The sequence below is a fragment of the Nycticebus coucang genome, chromosome 22, assembly GCF_027406575.1.
Source record: "Nycticebus coucang isolate mNycCou1 chromosome 22, mNycCou1.pri, whole genome shotgun sequence".
Classification (NCBI taxonomy): domain Eukaryota; kingdom Metazoa; phylum Chordata; class Mammalia; order Primates; family Lorisidae; genus Nycticebus; species Nycticebus coucang.
The window spans coordinates 8655470-8676537 of record NC_069801.1 but is presented as its reverse complement, the minus strand read 5'-3'; the positions used below and the strand labels follow the sequence as shown (position 1 = coordinate 8676537).

General features: G+C 49.3%; 1 protein-coding gene, 1 long non-coding RNA gene and 1 other non-coding gene across 4 annotated transcripts; 1 reads left to right on the top strand and 2 right to left on the bottom strand.

The window, feature by feature from the left end:
• Positions 1-1648: 1648 nt before the first annotated feature.
• Positions 1649-9340, top strand: KIAA2013 (KIAA2013 ortholog). 2 transcript variants are annotated; one of them, XM_053575668.1, is made up of 3 exons: positions 1649-2854; positions 6346-7199; positions 8385-9054. In XM_053575668.1, exons 1-3 carry the CDS (start codon positions 1822-1824, stop codon positions 8541-8543), a joined length of 2046 nt encoding a protein of 681 aa, XP_053431643.1. In that variant the 5' UTR covers positions 1649-1821; the 3' UTR covers positions 8544-9054. The 2 variants fall into 2 exon arrangements, with proteins under 2 accessions (XP_053431643.1, XP_053431642.1); XM_053575667.1 differs by lacking the exon at positions 8385-9054 and adding an exon at positions 9073-9340 and having other exon boundaries at positions 1654-2854.
• LOC128574796 (uncharacterized) lies at positions 2885-19254 on the bottom strand. The gene is made up of 3 exons (XR_008376853.1): positions 18904-19254; positions 12678-12782; positions 2885-3568 (listed from the first exon to the last, which is right to left on the bottom strand). It is a non-coding gene; the product is annotated as an uncharacterized LOC128574796 (long non-coding RNA).
• On the bottom strand, positions 19139-19254 carry LOC128575758 (U5 spliceosomal RNA). Its single transcript, XR_008377152.1, has one exon. It is a non-coding gene; the product is annotated as a U5 spliceosomal RNA (small nuclear RNA).
• Positions 19255-21068: the final 1814 nt, after the last annotated feature.

The following is a 21068-nucleotide window of genomic DNA, read 5'->3' as shown; positions in this document are numbered from 1 at the left end:
TATGTTGCCCTCCATAGAGTGCCCTGGCATCACAGCTCACAGCAACCTCAAACTCTTGGGCTCAAGCAATTCTCTTGCCTCAGCCTCCCTAGTAGCTGTAACTACAGGCACCTGCCACACACCCAGCTTTTTTTCATTTTCTTTTTTTGGTTAGAAGGCCCAGGCCAGGTTTGAACCCACCACCCTGGTTTCATATGGCTGGCGCCCTAACCACTGAGGTATGGGTGCACATACCTAACACACACTTCTGTGTCTGCTCACAGCCCATCAGAAGCCGCCCTAAATATCCAAAATATCTGCTTAATTTCCAACTGGCAAGCACTGTGTGGCTTTGGAAAATGTCCTGAAACCAACGTGGAAACAATCGCCCATTGTCTGTCCTCATGCACATGCTTAATTTTTTCCTAAGATAGCAAAACTTCAGGCGGTGCCTGTGGCTCAGTGGGTAGGGCACCAGCCCCATATACCGAGGGTGACGGGTTTGGCCCCAGCCAGCTGAAACAGCAGTGGCAACTGCAACAAAAATGGCCGGGCCTTGTGGTGGGCGCCTGTAGTCCCAGGTACTTAGAAGGCTGAAGGCAAGAGAATCGCCCTAGCCCAAGAGCTGGAGGTTGCTGTGAGCTGTGACGGCACAGCACTCTACCAAGGGCGACAAAGTGAGACTCTGTCTCAAAAAAAAAAAAAATAGCAAAACTTCTATTTTGTACCGACGATTCACATTTTAACGACATTCTCAAATATAGGGTTTAAGAGTCTTATGCTATTTAACAAGTTCAAACTCAGGGTTGACATCGTCTAAGAAGATGATGCCGTGGGACAGACATGCTGCCGGTCCTGGGCAAGCTTTGTGCACGGATATGGTGTCCATGCACCCAGACAGGTCTGGAAGGGTTGTCAACAAAATATTCCTGGGAAGACTAGTTTCCAAGAGTTACTTTCTTTTCTTTCATTCTTTTTCTTTCTTTCTTTTTTTTAGTACTTTCCCATACTCTTCCAAGTTCTTTTGCAGTGAGGATCATCATTTTCTTTTTTTTTTTTTTTTTTTTTGTAGAGACATAGTCCCACTTTATGGCCCTCGGTAGAGTGCCGTGGCCTCACACAGCTCACAGCAACCTCCAACTCCTGGGCTTAAGCGATTCTCTTGCCTCAGCCTCCCGAGTAGCTGGGACTACAGGCGCTCGCCACAACGCCCGGCTATTTTTTGGTTGCAGTTTGGCCGGGGCCGGGTTTGAACCCGCCACCCTCGGTATATGGGGCCGGCGCCTTACCGACTGAGCCACAGGCGCCGCCCCCAGGATCATCATTTTCACAGAAACAATAAAGTTGTGGTTCTATTCCTAATCTTTAAACTGTTGAATCCATTAGTAGCAAACGGGGCCCAACACGTGTACGGCTTGGCTAGCTCGATATTTTCCTCAGCAAGTGAGTTGGACACTTCAGTCCTCCCCAGACCTCAGATCTTTGTTCTTACTCCGCAGCACTTGGCCCTTCAGGCCTGGGAACTGGTCGTCTGGCCCAGGGCGGCTCCAGTCCCTGGCTCGCAGGGGCTCCGCCGCCTCCCCTCCGGGTCCGCCCCTGTCTTCTCCCTCGGCCCTCCCCTTTTCTATCTGTCGCAAAAGACTCAGCGGCGCTTGACGGCCGGCGTTGTTTGACGGCCGAGGGCAACCGAGAAGAAGGAGGAAGCTGCGGTGGCGGCTGCGGCGGCGGCCGGGTTGGTCGCCGCGGTCGGGGCCCGGGAGTGAGGCGCGGGCGACCGGGCCGGTGGGCTGGGCGGCGGGCCCGGCGGCCGCTCCCGCGCCCTTGCCCGCGCCTGGCGGCCCGATGTGGTTGCAGCAGCGGCTTAAGGGGCTGCCGGGACTGCTGTCGAGCAGCTGGGCCCGCCGCCTCCTCTGCCTTCTCGGCCTCCTGCTGCTGCTTCTGTGGTTTGGGGGCTCCGGGGCGCGGCGAGCTGCGGGCGGCCTGCACCTATTGCCCTGGACCCGCGGCAAGCCGGGCGCCGCCGAGCCTTCTGCCTGCCTGGAGGCGGCCACCCGCGCCTGGCGCGGCCTGCGGGAGCGCGGCGAGGCTGTACCGCTGGGCCCTGGAGTGCCGGCCCTGGTGGCAAACGGCTTCCTGGCCCTGGACGTGGCCGCCAACCGGCTGTGGGTGACTCCTGGAGAGCGGGAGCCAGCCATCGCGCCGGACTTCGTGCCCTTGGTGCAGCTACGCCCGCTGAGCGTGCTGGCTGAAGCTAGGGAGGCGGTTCTGCTGCTGCGGGAGGGTCTGCTCCGCAGGGTGCGTTGCCTGCAGCTTGGGAACCCGGGTTTTGGCCCTGGGGCTGCTGTCCCTGGGCCAGCCTCGGCCTCTGGCCTTGCTTCGGGGTCCGGCCGCGACTGCGTGCTGCTACAAGAGGATTTTCTGGCGCACCGGGGCCGACCCCACGTCTATCTGCAGCGCATTCAACTTAACAACCCCACGGAGCGGGTGGCGGCGTTGCAGACTGTGGGGCCCACTGCTAGCCCAGTCCCCAAGGCCTTCACCAGCACCCTGGAGAAGGTCGGAGATCATCAGTTCCTCCTTTACTCTGGCCGGTCCCCGCCTACTCCCACAGGGCTGGTGCACCTGGTGGTGGTGGCTGCCAAGAAGCTAGTGAACCGGCTCCAAGTGGCACCCAAGACACAGGTGGACGAGACAGTACTGTGGGTGGTGCATATCTCAGACGCCCTTAACTCCCAGGTGCTCAAAAGCAAAGCAGCCAAGGAGTTCAAGGTGCTCCAGGACTTGGCACGGAAGGAAATGCTGGAGCTCTTGGAGATGCCAGCAACAGATCTGCTTCAGGACCACCAGCGCCTCTGGGCTCAGCTCTTCAGCCCAGGTGAGGCCCAGCCAGTGTTTCCTCCTCACTCAACACCTTGCATCCATGTGCACGTGGTCCACCCTACTATGTCCCTCCAAGTTCTACAGAGGTGGCACTGAAGGTGGTAGTGGGGTGGGGGTTGGGTTAAAACTTGGAGTTGGCATTTGACAGGCGGCTGAATACATACTTAACCATTTAGTATGGTTAGTCATTAAATCTCTGGGCCTGTATTCAATAATTAATAGTAATAATGATAGCACCTAGTTCAGAAAGTTTTTATGAGATTTTAATGAAAACTTAAGCACAAAGGTCAAGCCTTGTTTATTCTTTTTTTTTTTTTAGAAACATAGTCTCACTTTGTCGCCCTTGGTAGAGTGCCGTGGCATCACAGATCACAGCAACCTCAAACTCTTGGGCTTAAGCGATTCTCTTGCCTCAGCCTCCCAGGTAGCTGGGACTACAGGCGCCTGCCATGATACCCAGCTGTTTTTTGTTGGAGTTGTCGTTGTTTAGCTGGCCTGGGCCGGGTCGAACCCGTCACCCTCAGTGTATGTGGCTGGCACCATAACCACTGTGCTACAGGCACCAAACCAGGCATGGACTTCTTGACCTGCTCACTACTGGGCTGAGGTATATCCTGGTTATTGTGGCTGCAGCTTGTTCATGGGAGAATTTGGAGAATCTCTTCATTCAGTAGGTTGGAATGTTCCTGCCAGATGAAAACTTCTTTCCCTGTTGACTGTTTAAGAAAAGAAAATTCGGCTCAGCGCCTGTGGCTCAAATGGCTAAGGCACCAGCCACATACACCTGAGCTGGCAGGCTACTTGGGAGGCTGAGGCAGGAGAATCACTTGAGCCCAGGAGCTGGAGGTTGCTGTGAGCTGTGATACTATGGCACTCCACCCAGGGCGACAGCTTGAGGCTCTGTCTCAAAAAAAAAAAAAAAAGAAAAGAAAAGAAAAGAAAATCCTATTTTGGTTGAGAGAAAGGATTTTGGTTTCTAGAGTTTCAGTTTTCTGAACCCTTAATGTTTGGTTGCTCAGAGACAGTTAAGGTCATTCAACAAGTATTTAATGAATTGGGAGGCACCTGTGGCTCAGTGAGTAAGGTGCCGGCCCCATATACCGAGGGTGGCAGGTTCGAATCCCAGCCCTGGCCAAACAGCAACAAAAAATAGCTGGGCATTGTGGTGGGCACCTGTAGTCCCAGTTACTCGGGAGGCTGGGGCAAGAGAATCGCCTAAGCCCAAGAGCTGGAGGTTGCTGTGAGCTGTAACTCCATGGCACTCTACCAAGGGCAACAAAGTGAGACTCTGTCTCCAAAAAATAACAAAAACCCCAAAACAAGTATTTAATGAATGCTTCTGGCAGGGGCTGCTCTATCCGTGGAGGGAGGACACAGAATTGAACAAAGCAAGCTGGTGGTGCCTGTAGCTCAGTGGGCCGGGTGCCAGCTACAAGGAACCCAGCCCTGGCCTGCTAAAAAACAAACAAACAAATAGCCAGGTGTTCTGGCGGGCACCTGTAGTCCCACCTACTTGGGAGGTTGAGGCAAAAGGATCACTTGAGCTGAAGAGTTTGAGGTTGCTGTTAACTATGACGCCATGGCACTCTACCAAGGGCGTCAAAGTAAGACTGTCTCAAAAAAAAAAAAAAAAGGCTTTTTAGAATGAAAAGGACTATGAAGAAAAATTGAAATATGGGATTGAGGACGACCAGAGTCATGGGGGGAAGGGTGTGGGGTGGCAGAGTGTTGGTGTGGCTCCATTTGTCAGGAAGGCCTCCCTAAAGAGGAAGCACTTAAGCTAAAACCAGAATAGCAAGAAGGCGGCAGTGTGTGATCTGTGAAGAGGTGCATTAGGCTTGGAGATTGCCAAGGGCCTAAGGCAGGAGCAGGTTTGGTGGAGTGGCTGGTATGGCCAGCAAGGGGAGAGTGGTCAGAGGTCAGACATTAGAGCCAAGGTCAAACAGTGAGGGTGGCCATGCAACCTTTGGTGAGGATGGTGAACTTTATTCCAAGAGGGACAGGAAGCAGGCCATGATCTGATGTTTTGTTTTGTTTTTTTTTCAGTTTTGGCCAGGGCGGGGATTGAACCCACCACCCCCAGTGTATGGGGCCAGCGCCCTACTCTTTGAGCTATAGGTGCCGTCCATCTGATGTATTTTTTTTTCTTTCTTTTTTTTTTAGAGACAGAGTCTCACTTTGTCCCCCTTGGTAGAGTGCTGTGGTGTCACAGCTCACAGCAACCTCCAGCTCTTGGGCTTAAGCAATTCTCTTGCCTTAGCCTCCCGAGTAGCTGGGACTACAGGCGCCCGCCACAACGCCCGGCTATTTTTTTGTTGCAGTTTGGCGGGGGCTGGGTTTGAACCCGCCACCCTCGGCATATGGGGTCAGGGCCCTACTCACTGAGCCACAGGCACCGCCCTGATGTATGCATCAGTGGGCCATGATAGTCTTGGAGACAGAGCTGCTGGACTTACCATGGGCTAGCTGTGGGGAGTGAGACCTTGATGCTGCCTCCTGAATTTGGGGGGCTTGAGCAATTGCTTGGAGACAATTTGAACAGGGCTTGGTTTGGGGATGAAAGAATTCAAACTATGTCAGGCTAACAATATGTCATAAGTCTGTCCAGGTGAAGCCAGCAAGTAGGTGGTAAGCTGTCTGAGTCTAGGATTTACATAAATTTGGGAGCTATAAGTGTGATACCTCTGTATGTATGATACTCAATTTATACAAATTTGGGAGGTGTCATTTAAAGCTAAAGGACTGGAGAGAGGTGATGGAAAAGGGAAGTGAAGTGGCCTGGGACTGGCCAGGGTGTTGATGACAGTGTCTGCCATGGGGGCCCAGACCACAGGGTTGGCACCAAATCCTGGCTAAGTTGGGGGTGTTCTTGGCTTTGGCAGTAGGCCCTGCTGCCTTTAATAGAACTTTAGGTTTCAGGCCCATAGGCCTGGTCATGTGAACAAGGCTGGGAGACTGACTTTGTACTGTACTTGAGGGAGACTGGAAGTGCTGTGTCCATCACTGCGGCCTACTGTTTCACTCCTCTGCTACTTTTGATGTTTTTTTTTTTTTTTTGTGAGACAGAGTCTCACTATGTCACCCTTGGTAGAGTGGCGTCACAGCTCACAGCAACCTCCAACTCCTGGGCTTAAGCGATTCTCTTGCCTCAGCCTCCCAAGTAGCTGGGACTACAGGCACTTGCCACAACGCCCGGCTATTTTTTTTTGCAGTTTTTGGCCAGGGCTGGGTTTGAACCCGCCACCTCTGGCATATGGGGCTGGCATCCTACTCCTTTGAGCCACAGGCACCACCCACCCAACTATTTTTTGGTGGTAGTTGCCATTGTTTGGCAGGCCCGGGCTGGATTTGAAACTGCCAGCTCTGCTTTATGTGGCTGGCGCTTTAGACGCCTGAAGAACAGGTTCCACCCTAGTGTTTGTTTTATATTCTCTGCCTCCCAGCCGTGCCTTCCCCTGGTAACATGTAGCCTTTGTGGTGTTACAGGGGTGGAGATGAAGAAGATCACTGATGCCCACACGCCATCTGGCCTGACTGTGAACCTGACGCTGTACTATATGCTCTCCTGCTCGCCAACGCCGCTGCTCAGCCCCTCCCTGAGCCACAGGGAGCGAGACCAGATGGAGTCGACCCTCAACTATGAAGATCACTGTTTCAGTGGCCATGCCACCATGCACGCCGAGAACCTCTGGCCAGGGCGGCTGTCCTCTGTCCAGCAGATCCTGCAGCTCTCTGACCTATGGAAGCTGACCCTCCAGAAGCGCGGCTGCAAGGGGCTGGTGAAAGTGGGTGCCCCAGGCATCCTGCAGGGCATGGTGCTCAGCTTCGGGGGGCTGCAGTTCACAGAGAACCACCTCCAGTTCCAGGCTGACCCCGACGTGCTGCACAACAGCTATGCCTTGCACGGCATTCGCTACAAGACCGACCACATCAACCTGGCCGTGCTGGCAGATGCCGAGGGCAAGCCCTACCTGCATGTGTCAGTGGAGTCCCGCGGTCAGCCCGTCAAGATCTACGCCTGCGAGGCAGGCTGCCTGCAAGACCCTGTGGAACTGACCTCAGCACCTGGGGGCCACACCTTCTCGGTCATGGTGACGCAGCCCATCACGCCGCTGCTCTACATCTCCACCGACCTCACGCACCTCCAGGACCTGCGGCACACGCTGCACCTCAAGGCCATCTTGGCCCACGACGAGCACATGGCCCAGCAGGACCCCGGGCTGCCCTTCGTCTTCTGGTTCAGCGTGGCCTCACTCATCACCCTTTTCCACCTCTTCCTCTTCAAGCTCATCTACAATGAATACTGTGGGCCTGGAGCCAAGCCCCTCTTCAGGAGTAAGGTAGGACACTGCCCTTATGTCTGTGGCCCTGTGTCCAAGTTGGGGCTGGCCCGGCGAGGGGGGTGAGGCCTGGGCAGGAACAGGTGTCATTGAAAGCCTATGCCTTCATCCCTCACACAAGAGAGTGCGAGTGTGTTTTGATAAGATATGAGAGAGTGCTGGGGTGGTGCCTGGGGCTCAAGGAGCCGGGCGCCAGCCCCATATACTGGGGGTGGTGGGTTTAAGCCTGGCCCTGGCCAAAACTACAAAAAAAAAAAAGACACAAGAGAGTGGCTTCCAAGAGGAGGCCATGAGGAAAGGACAGCTATGGAAGTCCAGGTGTGGATAGATGAGTCCACTGGCTTCCCAGGGCAGTCCTGCCTCTCTCCCCAATAAATCTCGGTATTTAAAAACAACCCCAGCAAACCCCTAGATTGACTTGTCTGCACTGCTGGCGGGACCCCCAGCGTCCCCTGAGCAACTCTTTGCTGCATTCAGAGGTCAGTCCCTCTCTGTGGGCCCCAGTTTGAGGAAGTCTTGTCAGCACAGGACAACAGGATGGCATCGTTCCCTTCTGGTTTCCTGAAACATCTTTGCCCCCAAGAAGCTGTGATTTTGGCCTTAGTTGCTACGGGTTGGTCACCTGGGGTACATCTAGGAGTAAGCACTGGTGTTTTGGGGTTTGTTTTTTTTTCTTTTTTTTTTTTTTTCTTGGCCGGGGCTGGGTTTGAACCCGCCACCTCCGGCATATGGGACCGGCGCCCTACTCCTTGAGCCACAGGCGCGGCCTTGGGGTTTGTTTTTAAGGCAGAGTCTTGCTCACCTGGGCTAGAGTGCCAGGGCATCAGCCTAGCTCACAACAACCTCCAACTCAACTTGTGGGTTCAAGGAATCCTCTGACTCAGCCTCCCAAGAAGTCAGGACTGCAGGCACCGACCGCAACGCCTGGCTAATTTTTCTATTTTTAGTAGAGACGGGGTCTTGCTCTTGCTCAGGCTGGTCTCAAACTCCTAAACTCAAAAAATCCACCCGCCTTGGCCTCCCAGAGTGCTAGGGTCACAGCACCATGCCCGGCAGCATTGGTATTACCAAAAGAGCTGAGCATATCCCCTTTCTCTTCTCTCCCCTTTCCTCCCTCATCTCTCCACCCCTCCTCCCTTCTCTCCCTTCCCTTGCTTTCTCTTCTCTCCTCTTGTCAAACCACAGTTGACAGTGGAGAGGTACGTGAGGCTCTGCTTCTGTGCTCCGTGTAGTCAAAGAGCCCAGATCCTGCTTAAGAGAAACATCCCGTCATATCCACAGAGATGCCTGTGGCTTCTGGTTTCTGGCCTGAGCCCAGGACTTCGAAAAGGAAGCAGAGCTTGACGAAAGGGGCAGGAGAAAGGTGGGAGGCAGGTCTGAGCTCCTCAGGCTTGAAGAACACATTGAAAGTAGGATCTGAAAGAAACGCACAGAGGCCTTCGCTAGTGGGCATCCCTTGACTGACTGTGCTAGAACAGGTGTGAAATTTGCATTGTGTGGGTTTGCTTTCCCTGAGTGCGGGTTGGTGGCTTCTCCGCCCTCATGCCTGTGTGCCTCTTGGTTCCCCACACAATTGGGACTTGAACCAAACCACTTTCATGCATACTGACCCACATCCATCCTCAACTCAAGCTCCGGCTGGGCCATGCCAGAGCAGAGCCCAGTGAACACTCTGTGTTAGCCGCAGGAGGGCCATGGGCCGCTGAGTCCGTGGTGATTCTCACAGACCCTGGGCCATAGCTCCCTGCAAGGCTGGATCAGAGCGTAGGTGGGTGCTGCCAGGGGTGTCCCCGGGGCCTGCTTCCCTTGAGGCTTCTGTAGCTGCCCTGGACTTGGCAGTGAGTAACAGTCACTTGTTTTGTGAATTGAACAGGAAGATCCCAGTGTCTGAGTGAACTAACAGCCCTGCTTTCAGCCACCATTTGCACAAGACACCCAGCACTGCGAGTCCTGCTGCTAGAACAAGGGATCCTTTGGAAGCAGCCACCCTTTGTGCCTTGTTGGGGGAAACCAGTGACGCAGAAGCGTGTGTGGATACTCCAGAGTTTGCGGTGGAAGGAGCGAGTGTCACTTCCAGGGGAGGGAGGGGCCAGTGGACTTTTGTAAGCTTTCGAATCAATAAAATGAACCTAAATGGCAAATACTTGAACTTGAACTCACTCCTTCTCCTTTCCCCCTTTCTTCTGTCCCAGGAAGTAGACCCTCTTCTGAAAAGATTTTTGTCTAGAAGAAGTTGTTTCCTTTTCCTAATTTAATGTGTTCTTTCTTGAATGAGTTTTTAATTTATTTTTGTTCAGATTTTGCTGGATGACTTTTGTATCACCTGAGATAGTGAGCCTCACAGCGTTGTCCCACCTAAGCCGCCTCAGTGGCTTTATTGGCCCTGTGGCCTGAGGCTGGACCTGAGCCCCTCACGCGCAGCGTGGCTGCACTGCCGGTGGGGAGGGTGTGGGCCAGGTTGTCATCCCCGGGTTTGCACATCCCCTTATCATGAGCCTGTGGAGATCTGTGCTTTTGTACTTTGGGGCTTTGGGGGAGGTATTTAACTTTCTAGTGATTGATGACTGTTGGGTTTTAAAATACCAAAGCTTTTTTTGTTCTGTTTTTAAATAAATATCTTTCAAACTTCCATGACCGTTTTGTGTGTGGTTGAAACCTCTGGAGACATTCGTCCCACTTCCCCATCACCAGATTGTTGGGTAGTGTCTGAAGCAGGACATACACCTCGCCCTACTGAGCAGAGACAGCAGTTCCCTTCCCAGGTAGGAGGGAACTTCTTAAATGAGTCGGCTCAGAAGGGTGTTGGTGGCCACCTTTCTGCTCACCCGGGGGTTTGCTGGGTGTCCCAACTGCCTGGGCCTAGTCCTTTCCCTCCTAAGGTGCTCTCCCCACCTGTCCTAAAGAGCCTGGATTTTCCTTCCTGGGTTTTGCTGGCCATAGGATGGTAGCAAGAAGAAGCCCCAGTGGGCCTTCCTCAGGTTGCTCTCTGAAGCCACAATAAGGTTGTCCCCTGTGTAGGGAGGAGAAGGGAAGTGTCCATTCCAGGGACTGAAAAGGGACTGAACTGGGTGTGGTATTGCACCTTGGGGGTTGTCCGCAGTGTTTTGGCTGTTTCCCTGGGTTCCCAGACAGCATTTTGAGCAGCATGACTCACAGGAAGTCTAGTCCACTTGCCAAGGAACTGAATGGTCCACAACAGATGGTTATGACAGTAAACGGGGTCCTACTTGCAGGCCTGGCATCCCACTTGCTTCAGTCCATACACCTCCCCTCCTGCTCTGGACAGTGAGAACTCAAGACGTTGCCACCTTCCAGCATGGGGCACAGGCTGGCTCACCTGTTGCAGGGAGCAGGGTACAGCTGGCTGTCATTTGTGGTGTGACATGCTCTCCAGTCATTCCATTAAACTAGAAACTTAGGGTTTGGTGCCTGTAGCTCAAGTGGCTAGGGCATCAGCCACATACACCTGAGCTGGCAGGTTCGAATCCAGCCCAGCTCAGCCCACCAAACAACAATGATGACAACTACAACCAAAAAAAAAAAAATAGCTGGGCGTTGTGGTGGGTGCCCATAGTCCCAGCTACTTGGGAGGCTGAGGCAAGAGAATCGCTTAACCCCAAGAGTTGGAGGTTGCTGTGAGCTGTGATGCCATGACACTACCCAGGGCAACAGCTTGAGACTTTGTCTCAAAGGGAAAAAAAAAACTAGAAACTGTTAGATAATGAGCCACTCTTCGTGGCTCCAGTTCACTCTCCGTTGAACTTGGACCTGGGCATGTCGTAAGCTCCCATGAGTGTAAATACAAACCTGTGGACCTGGTTCCTGAGAAGTACCTACCTATGAAAGAATTTCAGCAAACTAGTATTTGTAAATTAGAGCGTTTAAGTGCTCACCGTGTGTTGTATTTTACATCAACAAGGCCCTATGGGGAAGGAAGTTGCTGGGAGTTAACCCTATTTAAGAGATGAGGGACCTGGACTTCTAACAGGAAATGATTTGTCCAAGGCCATGCAGCTGTCCAGTGGCAGGCTAGAGTGGAAACTGCTCAGCAGAGGTCCAAGCTCTTTGGGATTTCCCACATGGCATCATTTCTCCCCTCTGTGATCCTCTGATGGCTTCTGTAGGATGGCTCAATGCCTGTTGTGCTCACCATGGCAGGGAGGAGATGGCTGACCACCAACCCTAGGGGGTCTGTTTAGCACTCATGAGAGGCGTTCTTCCCAGCCTCTGGGGCTGGCTGCACAAATAGCTTTATCAACTTGCCTTTTCCGTGCCTGAGATCTGGTGTGCAAAATGTTAACCGCAAACCCTTCAGTACTTCCCAACAGCCAAAAAGCTGGTTTGGAAACTTATTAACTCCCTGAAAATCCGCCTGCACTGCATGCCTCCTGGGCCCCATCTCATCCTCGCAGCCACCCTGACTCCTGTTGTTGTGGCCACCAGCTCTGCCCAGGTGTAAGTATCCCAACAGCACCTGGTGTCAGCCACGCCCCCTCATATTCAGGAAGCTGCTTGCACTAAAGTCATATGTAGCCTTGCCCAGGAAGCATTGCCAGGGGCCACCCTTCACCTGTGGGAAATGAGCCACAAGTGAGGTCACATGCTGTCTTCTGTCCCTGGGTGGATGATGCTGAGGCACATTCTATCCTTACCTCAGAAGGTGCTACAGTTTGGATGTGGTTTGTTCCTGCTCAAACTCATGTTGAAATGTAATCCCTAGGCCAGGCATGGTGGCTCACACCTGTAATCCTAGCACTCTGGGATGCTGAGGGGGGTGGATTGCCTGAGCTCACCAATTCGAGACCCATCTCTACTAAAAATAGAAAAACTGAGGCAGGAGGATCACTTGAGCCCAAGAGTTTGAGGTTGCTGTAAGCTATGATGCCACAGCACTCTACTAAGAGTGACAATGTAAAACTCTGTCTCAAAGAAAAGAAAAGTCCACAGTTGGGTGGCGCCTATGGCTCAAGCAGTAGGACGCCGGTCCCATATGCCGGAGGTGGTGGGTTCAAACCCTGCCCCGGCCACAAAAAAAAAAAAAAAAAAAGTAAGAAAAGTCCACAGTTATCACAAGCTTGATGGTCCCCTAGCCTTAAGCCCAGTGGAATCCAAATCCCAATGCAAAACGCTGATGCTCACCTCTGAGTCGCCAGGGTAAAAGAGATGTAATTAGGTTAGGCCTGCCTGTATAGCAAATTACACATCTCCAGTATACCCTGCAAGGGAAGTTTCATTCCCATTTTATAGATGAGGAAAGCGAGGCTCTCAGACAAGAAGTCACTAGGCCAGAGTCATGTGATTTGTCTAGTTTATGATGCATTCCTAGGTGTGTCCAGCTCCAAAACTAGATGATTCTTTTTTTTTGAGACAGAATCTCTTTTTCTTTCTTTCTTTGTTTTTTTTTTTTTGTACTGTGCCTGGCCCCAAAACTAGATGATTCTATGACCCAAGTAGTGAGGGACACATTTTAGAAATAACCACTTGCCTATTTGTCCAGAAGCAGCACCAATTTCTGCTGGGCAGGATATTCCTCTTCATCCAGGGATCTGTCTGGGCAGGGCAGATTTTTTTGAAGAGACCCACCTGAAACACAAGGAGTCCATGACATAATGTATACAGATGTAACTCAGTAAGTACTCATCGAACACCTACACTGTGCTAGTTTCTCGCCACTCAGGTGGAAAAAACAGAGCCGCCACCTTCGCAGAACTTCAGTTAGTGGGAAGTGCCAAGCACATAGCAGATGTACATCAAAGGTAACCTCCCCTCTTTGAAGAGACAGGTGGGACATTTGGCGGACTGTACTTAGTTCCAAGATCATTAACCAGATGTGGAGATCGCAGCCCCCGTATGTGAGCCAATCCCCTTTAGTTACCTTGTTGACTGGAGCACAAAGGGGAAAAACACAGGTCCTACCCCTGCCTTCATGTTTAAAGGAGAGACAGACAGGAAGCTGGACAATTATACTGTGCATTTATACTGTGTGTGAGGCTGGGACATCTCACCCCTCCGAGAGTCAGCGGAGGCTTCCTGGAATAAAGTGCAATCTCCAGGTTGCAATCTGAAGGGTGATGGCTGGTATCCAGCCTCAGCCCTGGAAGGGACCACCCAGGCAGTGGGAACAGCAGGAGTGCACTTACAGAGGCAGGCAAGCTTAGGAACACAAGGGAACAGTGAGACTCTAGTTTATCTCCAGTGTAGAACCCGAGAAGGGAAGAAAGTGGGTGGTAAGATTACAGAGCTGGGTATTTTTACCCGCATCACTGACCTCTAAGGACCAAGGTAGGCTCTGGTCCTAATTCCTGGCAGTAATAACACAAGAGCTAACAATTCTTCCAGCAGACCTATCGCTTCTTCTTCCCAGGTTACTATCATAATTTTAGCCAATCTTTACAGCTTCCCTGAAAACCAACCAAAGGAGAAAAATTTACTACCCCGTTTTATAAAGTGGAAATTGAGATCCAGGGAAAAAGAGTGACTTGTCAAAGGTCAAAGGGAGGTCACTGATGGAGTTGTCCAGCAGGAGCCCCCAGCAGTTGATCACTGCCTCTGCTGACACAGGAAGGGAGGGGCGCTATAAGCCTCAGCTAAGAATCAACAGGACTGCTCAGTGGTGACCTGGAGATGGCAACAGAGAAGGCAGGAGAGCCCACGAGAAAGGCTGTGGCTTCTCTCAGAATAAAACTTGGAGAAAAGGTGACAAAGCAGCATTCCCAGGGAAAGGGGTGGTATGAAAAGCCAGCCCTGGGCTGGGTGTGTGTGTGTGCTGAGTTCCATCTCCCACCCCTGTCATTATCATTGTGTGTTCCCACCTGTAAAATGGGTCTAATGACATCTTTCAACTTCATAAACTGGTTGGGAAGTCCCACTAAGTAAAGGATTCTGTATGAATGCACTTTGATAAATTTGAAGTTTCTATGCACACAAGGAGGAGTTGTTTATATCATACACCTGGAAGAGAGGGGCGCCAATCTGTGCTTCTAAACACCACGCCTGGCTTAAACATTTTTACTTTTATTACTTCTCACTGAAATCTAGCAATTCCTTCCCTTATTCACTGAGGCATTTGTGTCATTGTCATGAGTAGAGATCACAAATATGTTCATGACACATTATCATTGTTGTAAATTTCTTAAGAAAACCAAGCACAGTGGCTCACGCCTGTAATCCTAGTCCTCTAAGAGGCCAAAGCACGTGGATTGCTTAAGCACAGGATTTTGAGACCAGCCTGAGCAAGAGACCCATCTCTACTAAAAATAGAAAAAACTAGCTGAGTCTTGTGGCGGGCATCTGTAGTCCTGGATAAATTACTTGGGAGACTGAGGCAAGAGGATCATGTGAGCCTAAGAGTTTGAGGTTGCAGTGAGCCCAACTCTGGGCAAGAGTGGACAGAGTGGCATTCTGCCTCAAAAATATATATATTTTAAAATATTCCATACGTTTGTTACTATTTTATTTTATCATTATTATTATTATTATTATTATTTTTTAGACAGAGTCTCCAGCTGTCGCCCTGGGTAGAGTGCCATGGCGTCACAGCTCACAGCAACCCCCAACTCTTGGGCATAAGCGATTCTCTTGCCTCAGCCTCCCAAGTAGCTGGGACTACAGGCGCCCGCCACAATGCCTATTTATTTTTCGTTGTTGCAGTTGCCATTGTTGTTTAGATGGCCTGGCTGGGTTCAAACCCACCAGCCTCGGTGTATGTGGCTGGCGCCATAACCACTGTGCTACAGGCACCGACTGAGCCAAACTACTTTGTTTAAAAAAAAAAAAAAATTATTAAAAAAAAAATTTTTTTTTTAAGAGATGGGATCTTGCTATGTTGCCCATGCTGGTATTTTCTCTCTCTCTTTTTCTTTTTCCACTGGTAGACAATAATGGAGCCCAGGCTGGTCTTTGACTCCTGGCCTCAAGCAATCCTCCCATCTCAGCCTGCCAAAGTGTTGGGATGTTATCAATTTTATTCAGTGGTGTGTTTTTTTTTGCAGTTTTTGGCTGGGGCCGGATTTGAACCTGCCACCTCCAGCATATGGGGCCAGTGCCCTGCTCCTTGCGCCACAGGCGCCGCCCTCAGTGTTTGTTTAAACCAGGATCCAAACAAGATTCACGCACTGAGTCTCTCTTAAACTGCAGGTTTCCTTTTTATCTCTCTCTTTCTCTTTTTTGTTTTCCTTGAAATTTATTATTGAAGAAATTTGCTGATTCCTCCTGAACAGTTCCCCTCAGCCTGGGCTTTGCCAATTGCATCGCCCTGGGGTCATTTTACCTGTGCCTATTCACCTGCTCCCATAAGTTTGCAGAGGCTTATTCAAATACAACCTTGACTTTTCCCTGGCAAGACTATTTTATAGAAGTTAGTGTGCTCTTTCATCAGGAAAGAAAAAAAAGAAAGAAACTTTCCCTGACCTAGTATTTGGTCACTAAACGGTACGGTTCATATACGAATAGCAGGATGACGAATGCTTGATTCTTTCCCTTTACTTACTGATTTTTTTTTGAAACAGAGTCTCACTCTGTCGCCCACACTAGAGTGCCATGGCATCAGCCTAGCTCACAGCAACCTCGAATTTCTGGGCTCAAGAATCCTCCTGCCTCAGTGTCCCTAGCAGCTGGGACTACAGGGGACTACCACAATGCACAGCTAGGTTTGTATTTTTACTAGAGACAGGGTCTTGCTTTTGTTCAGGCTGGTCTTGAACTCCTAACCCCAAGTGATCCTTCCACTTGGGCCTCCTAGAGTGCTTATGACTGCAGGCATGAGTCACCACGCCCAGCCTTTCTTTTTTTTTTTCCTTAATTAAATCATAGCTGTGTACATTAATACAATTATGGGATACAATGTGCTGGTTTTATTTAAAATACTTTCATCAAACTGGTGAACATAGCTTTCACCGCATTTTCTTAGTTATTTTTATTTATTTATTTATTTATTTTTGAGACAGAGCCTCAAGCTGTAGCCCTGGGTAGAGAGCAACCTCCAACTCCTGGGCTCAAGCGATACTCCTGCCTCAGCCTCCCAAGTAGCTGGGACTACAGGAACCCATTACAATGCCCAGCTATTTTTTGGTTGCAGCCGTCATTGTTGTTTGGCGGGCCCAGGCTGGATTCGAACCCGCCAGCTCAGGTGTATGTGGCTGGTGCCTTAGCTGCTTGAGCCACAGGCGCCAAGCCTTATTAGTTATTGTTAAGACATTTATATTCTACACTTAGATTTAACTTGTACCCTTGTAAAATGCGCCGTAGGTGTGGTCCTACCAATTACCCTCCCTTCACCCAGCCTCCCCCCTCTCCTCTTTCCCAGCCTGACTTTCAAAGTAATGAAATGGTTCTCTAGCATCCTATACTGGTGATCAGCCAGATTCTTTGAAAGTATTTTTATGAACTCATGGATTTAAACATGTTAGATGTCAAAAGGTGGAAAGGTGCCACAAACAACCAGGCTGAGTAGAGTTAACAGGTTGCCACTGAAAATGGAAAATGGCAACAGCCCTGAGTCAGGGCAAGGAAGTTCTTTTATATGGGGTCAGTTCTGTCTGATACACACTCTGGCGCCATTCAGGAGCTGATGTATTTGTAGTTCAGGAGGTGGTAGATGTGCCAGCCATAACTCAGTAACTGGGGGATATGGGGTAGAGGACCAAAGGTCATCTGCTAGAGGCCTTGTAAAAGGTGGGAGGGTTATCCACTAGAAATCTGCTATAATCTGGAAGGAATGTTTAACAGACCAGAAGTCATACCACAGTCCTATTCTTTGATTAATGAATGTCTAGTCTGGCCAGGCTTAGTGGCTTACGCCTGTAATCCTAGCACTCTGGGAGGCCAAAGCAGATGGATCACTTAAGTCAAGAGCTCATAAACAGCCTGAGTTAGAGCGAGACCCCTTCTCTAAAAATAGCCAAATGCTGTGGCAGGTGCCTACAATCCCAGCTACTGGGGAGGCCGAGACAAGAGGATCATGTGAGCCTAAGAGTTTAAGGTTCTTGTGAGCTATGATGCCATAGCACTCTACCCAGGGCAACAGAGTGAGACTCTGTCTTTTAAAAAAAAAAGAATGTCTAGACCCATTGGAGATAAAGACTAACTAGTCCTGTTCTACTCTTTACTTAAGGAGTGTTTAAACCAGCGGTTCTCGGGGTGGTGTCTGTGGCTCAACGGAGTAAGGCTCCAGCCCCATATGCCGGAGGTGGTGCGTTCAAACCCAGCCCCAGCCAAAAACTGCAAAAAAAAAAAAAAAAAACAGCGGTTCTCAACCTGTGGGTCGTGACCCCTTTGTAACAATGAAAATACATCCTGCATATCAGATATTTACATTACAATTCATAACAGTAGCAAAATTACAGTTATGAAGTAGCAACAAAAATAATTGTATGGTTGGGGGTCACCACAACATGAGGAACTATATTAAAGGGTTGCGGCATTAGGAAGCATTAGGAATGTTGAGAACCACTGGTTTAAACCCTCCTGGAAGGTGGAGACTTATTGTCTATTCTTGGAGGTAGAGAAAGACTAACAAAACATATTTCATGGCATGTATTAATCTTTTTTTTTTTTTTTGCGTTTTTTTTTTTGGCCAAGGCTGGGTTTGAACCCACCACCTCCGGCATATGGGGCCAGCGCCCCACTCCTTTGAGCCACAGGCACCGCCCCTTTTGTATGTGTGTGTGTGTGTGTGTGTGTGTATGTGTGTGTGGTTTTTGGCCAAGGCTGGGTTTGAACCCGCCACCTAAGGCATATGGGACCAGCACCCTACCCCTTGAGCCACAGGCGCCGCCCCATTTATTAATCTTCTTGATGGTCAAATGATTTGTCTTTAGTCCTTAGGAGCCTGTTCAAGTTGGTATATTTCCTGCCTTACATGGTCTTTCTCCAAAGAGCCCTCCTTCCTTTGACTAGGAAAAGGTTATTTGGGACTGTAATTTGGAGGCTTATTATGCCAGATTGTTTTTTTTTTCTTTGCGGTTTTGGCCAAGGCCAGGCTTGAACCCATCACCCCTGATATATGAGGCCAGTGCCCTACTCCTTGAGCCACAGGCGCTGCCCCATGCCAGATTGTTTTTAAGAAACATTTTCATCGGCTAGGTGCCCATAGCGCAGTGGTTACGGCACCAGCCACATACAGCAAGGGTGGCGGGTTTGAACCCGGCCCAGGCCAGCTAAAACAACAATGACAACTGCAACAAAAAATAGCCGGGCATTGTTGTGGGCGCCTGTAGTCCCAGCTACTTGGGAGGCTGAGGCAAGAGAATCGCTTAAGCCCAAGAGTTGGAGGTTGCTGTGAGCTGTGATGCCACACCCCTCTGAAGGCAACATAGTGATACTGTCTCAAAAAAAGAAAAAGAAATGTTTTCATAAATGTATTTCAGTATAATTGGTTTCTTTTGTAACCCTAGGTATTTGTTAGTTTAAAATCATTTTCTGAGAAGGAGATCCAAAGGCTTCACTAGTTTGGCCAAAGGTACTCTAATACAGACAAGTTGAGAAGCCAACACACTAAGCGCTGGAAGCCCAAAGAGAACACTGGCCACCAGCACTTGAGGGACCCCAGCAGGGCAGGGAGCAGCAGCAGGCCCAGGGCAGAGGACAATGTCCCTATTACAGTTAGAATAGGGTTATGGGAATAAAGGAGCCATGCTGGGCCTCAAGATCTCTGAGCTCCCGTCTAGATTCTCTGTACCTTTCCTTTCCCTGGAAGCAGCCTTACCTTTCCTGGAATCTCAACACCAGCAAGACTCAGAGAAAGACTGTCAATTTCTTCAGCAGCAGAGTAGGAGATCACACTATACTTGTTACTTCTTAATAGCCTTATAACCCTCCAACTGTCAATTATAACTTGTCACAAAAGCAGAAAACTCCAAAAAAATTTAGAAAATATAAAAACGTCAAATTAACATCCCTATTATAAAGTTATTTAAGTCTAATCTTTAGACATTTAAGTAAGCCCTGCAAATGCAAGGCCTCAAAAAATTAGTCAAAGACTCAGAGTTGTTCCTCTCCACGGAAATCTTTAGTAAAAGGCGAAAGATTTATGCGATCTGAAGAGAAACCAGAGTATGCTTGCAGGTGTCCGCCCATAGTACTCTGGTAGCTTATACTCCTATTAGTCTAGTGGTGATTTTCTTCTGGGAAGAAATTTTGACTTTTGCCCTTTCTTCAGACAGTTCTACTGCAGAAAGATTATTTTTGGGAAGAAGAATTTAGAGGAAAAGGGAGAATTTAGCAACTTTCAAGTCAAAAATGTGTGCAATGCATTGTGGGTAAGGTTTAATAAGCAAGGACGCAAGCTCTGGTTTCCGGAAATACCTTAAATGGTTTGTGCTCCGTGCCTGAGGCCACCACCAGGGGACGGAGCAGAGTCTGGTCCAAAGAGAAAAAGTCTGACTTTATCTGGTTTATAATTGGCTCGCTAAGTAAACATTAACAAAAAAAAAAGGAAAAATAAATAATTATCCACCCAATAAAAAATGCGCTGAGCACTGTGTCAGACCCTGTGCGGGGCCCTAGGGCTGGAGACATCGCTGAAATGTGATCTTGGAGCTCTCCATGCGCTGGGGAGACAGGTGCCCTCCGTGTGAGGGCACCGATTGCAGACTGGTGACAGCTGGGGGAGCAGGTGGGAAGAATAAGAGTTATTGGCTAATCCGTACAGAGTTTCTGTTTGGGGTGATGAAAAATTTTGGAAATAGCGCTGATGGTTGTTCCACATTGTAAATGTTCTTAATGTCCTTGAATTGTACATTTACAAATACTTAAAATGAAAATTTTTATGTTATACATATTTTACCACAATTTTAAGAAATTCTGCAGCTAAAAGACAAAGGAAATATTCATTCTAAACAATTATTTCCTCCTGAGCTTCATCTTTGTAAAAAAGCTTAGTGAGGTCAGGAGTTCAAGACCAGCCTGAGCAAAAGCGAGACACCCCCCCCCACCATCTCTACTAAAAATAGAAATATTGGGCTGGTGAGATGTGGCAGGCACCTGTAGTCCCAGCTAATCAGGAGGCTGAGGCAGGAGGTTCTCTTGAATCCAAAGTTTGAGGTTGCTGTGAGCTAGGCTGACAACAGGGCTCTCTAGTCTGGACGACAGAGACTCTCTTAAAGGGTGGAAGGGAGGGGCGGTGCCTATGGCTCAAAGGAGTAGAGCCCTGGCTCCATAAGCTGGAGGTGATAGGTTCAAACCTAGCCTGGGCCAAAAACTGCAAAAAAAAAAAAAAAAGGTGGAAGGGAGGGAGGTAAAAAGAAGCTTAGTTATCTCCTGTCAGTGCATTAACATCAACGGGTACAATTTTGTATTAATTTTCGCCTCAGACATTCTAAATGATGCAAGTAATTAAACACTGTCTTACAAATCTTGACACTAATTTAAGCATCAGAGTCTTCAACGTGCATCTTTAATTAGGTAAAAATAAGCTTGTTAGTAGAATGGGGTTCTTACTTTCATTTTTGTCTCCACTTTCTCACTTCTCGCATTCATTATTACTGAGAAAAAATTCATACAAAATATTTTGAATGCCACAAAAAAAAATAGACACACACCCGATACTCTGATTTAATAGGTGTGGGAGGTTGAGATGGGAGGATCACTTGAACCCAGGAGTTTGAGACCTGAGTAGCATAGCGAGACCCTGTCTCTATTAATTTTATTTTATTTTTATTTTTTTTTTAAAGTGGAACTGAATTTTTAATTTTTATTTTTACATATACATATGTTAATAATTTTATTTTTAAATTTTCTTTTCTTTTTTTTTTGTAGAGACAGAGTCTCACTGTACTGCCCTCTGGTAGAGTGCCATGACATCACACGGCTCACAGCAACCTCTAACTCTTGGGCTTACGCAATTCTCTTGCCTCAGCCTCCCAAGCAGCT

Coding starts and splice junctions, on each gene's coding strand:
- KIAA2013 (XM_053575668.1), top strand. CDS start 1,822: ATGTGGTTGCAGCAGCGGCTTAAGGGGCTGCCGGGACTGCTGTCGAGC. Junction 2,855..6,345: donor GGCTCAGCTCTTCAGCCCAG/GTGAGGCCCAGC, acceptor GTGGTGTTACAG/GGGTGGAGATGAAGAAGATC. Junction 7,200..8,384: donor AGCCCCTCTTCAGGAGTAAG/GTAGGACACTGC, acceptor GTCAAACCACAG/TTGACAGTGGAGAGGTACGT.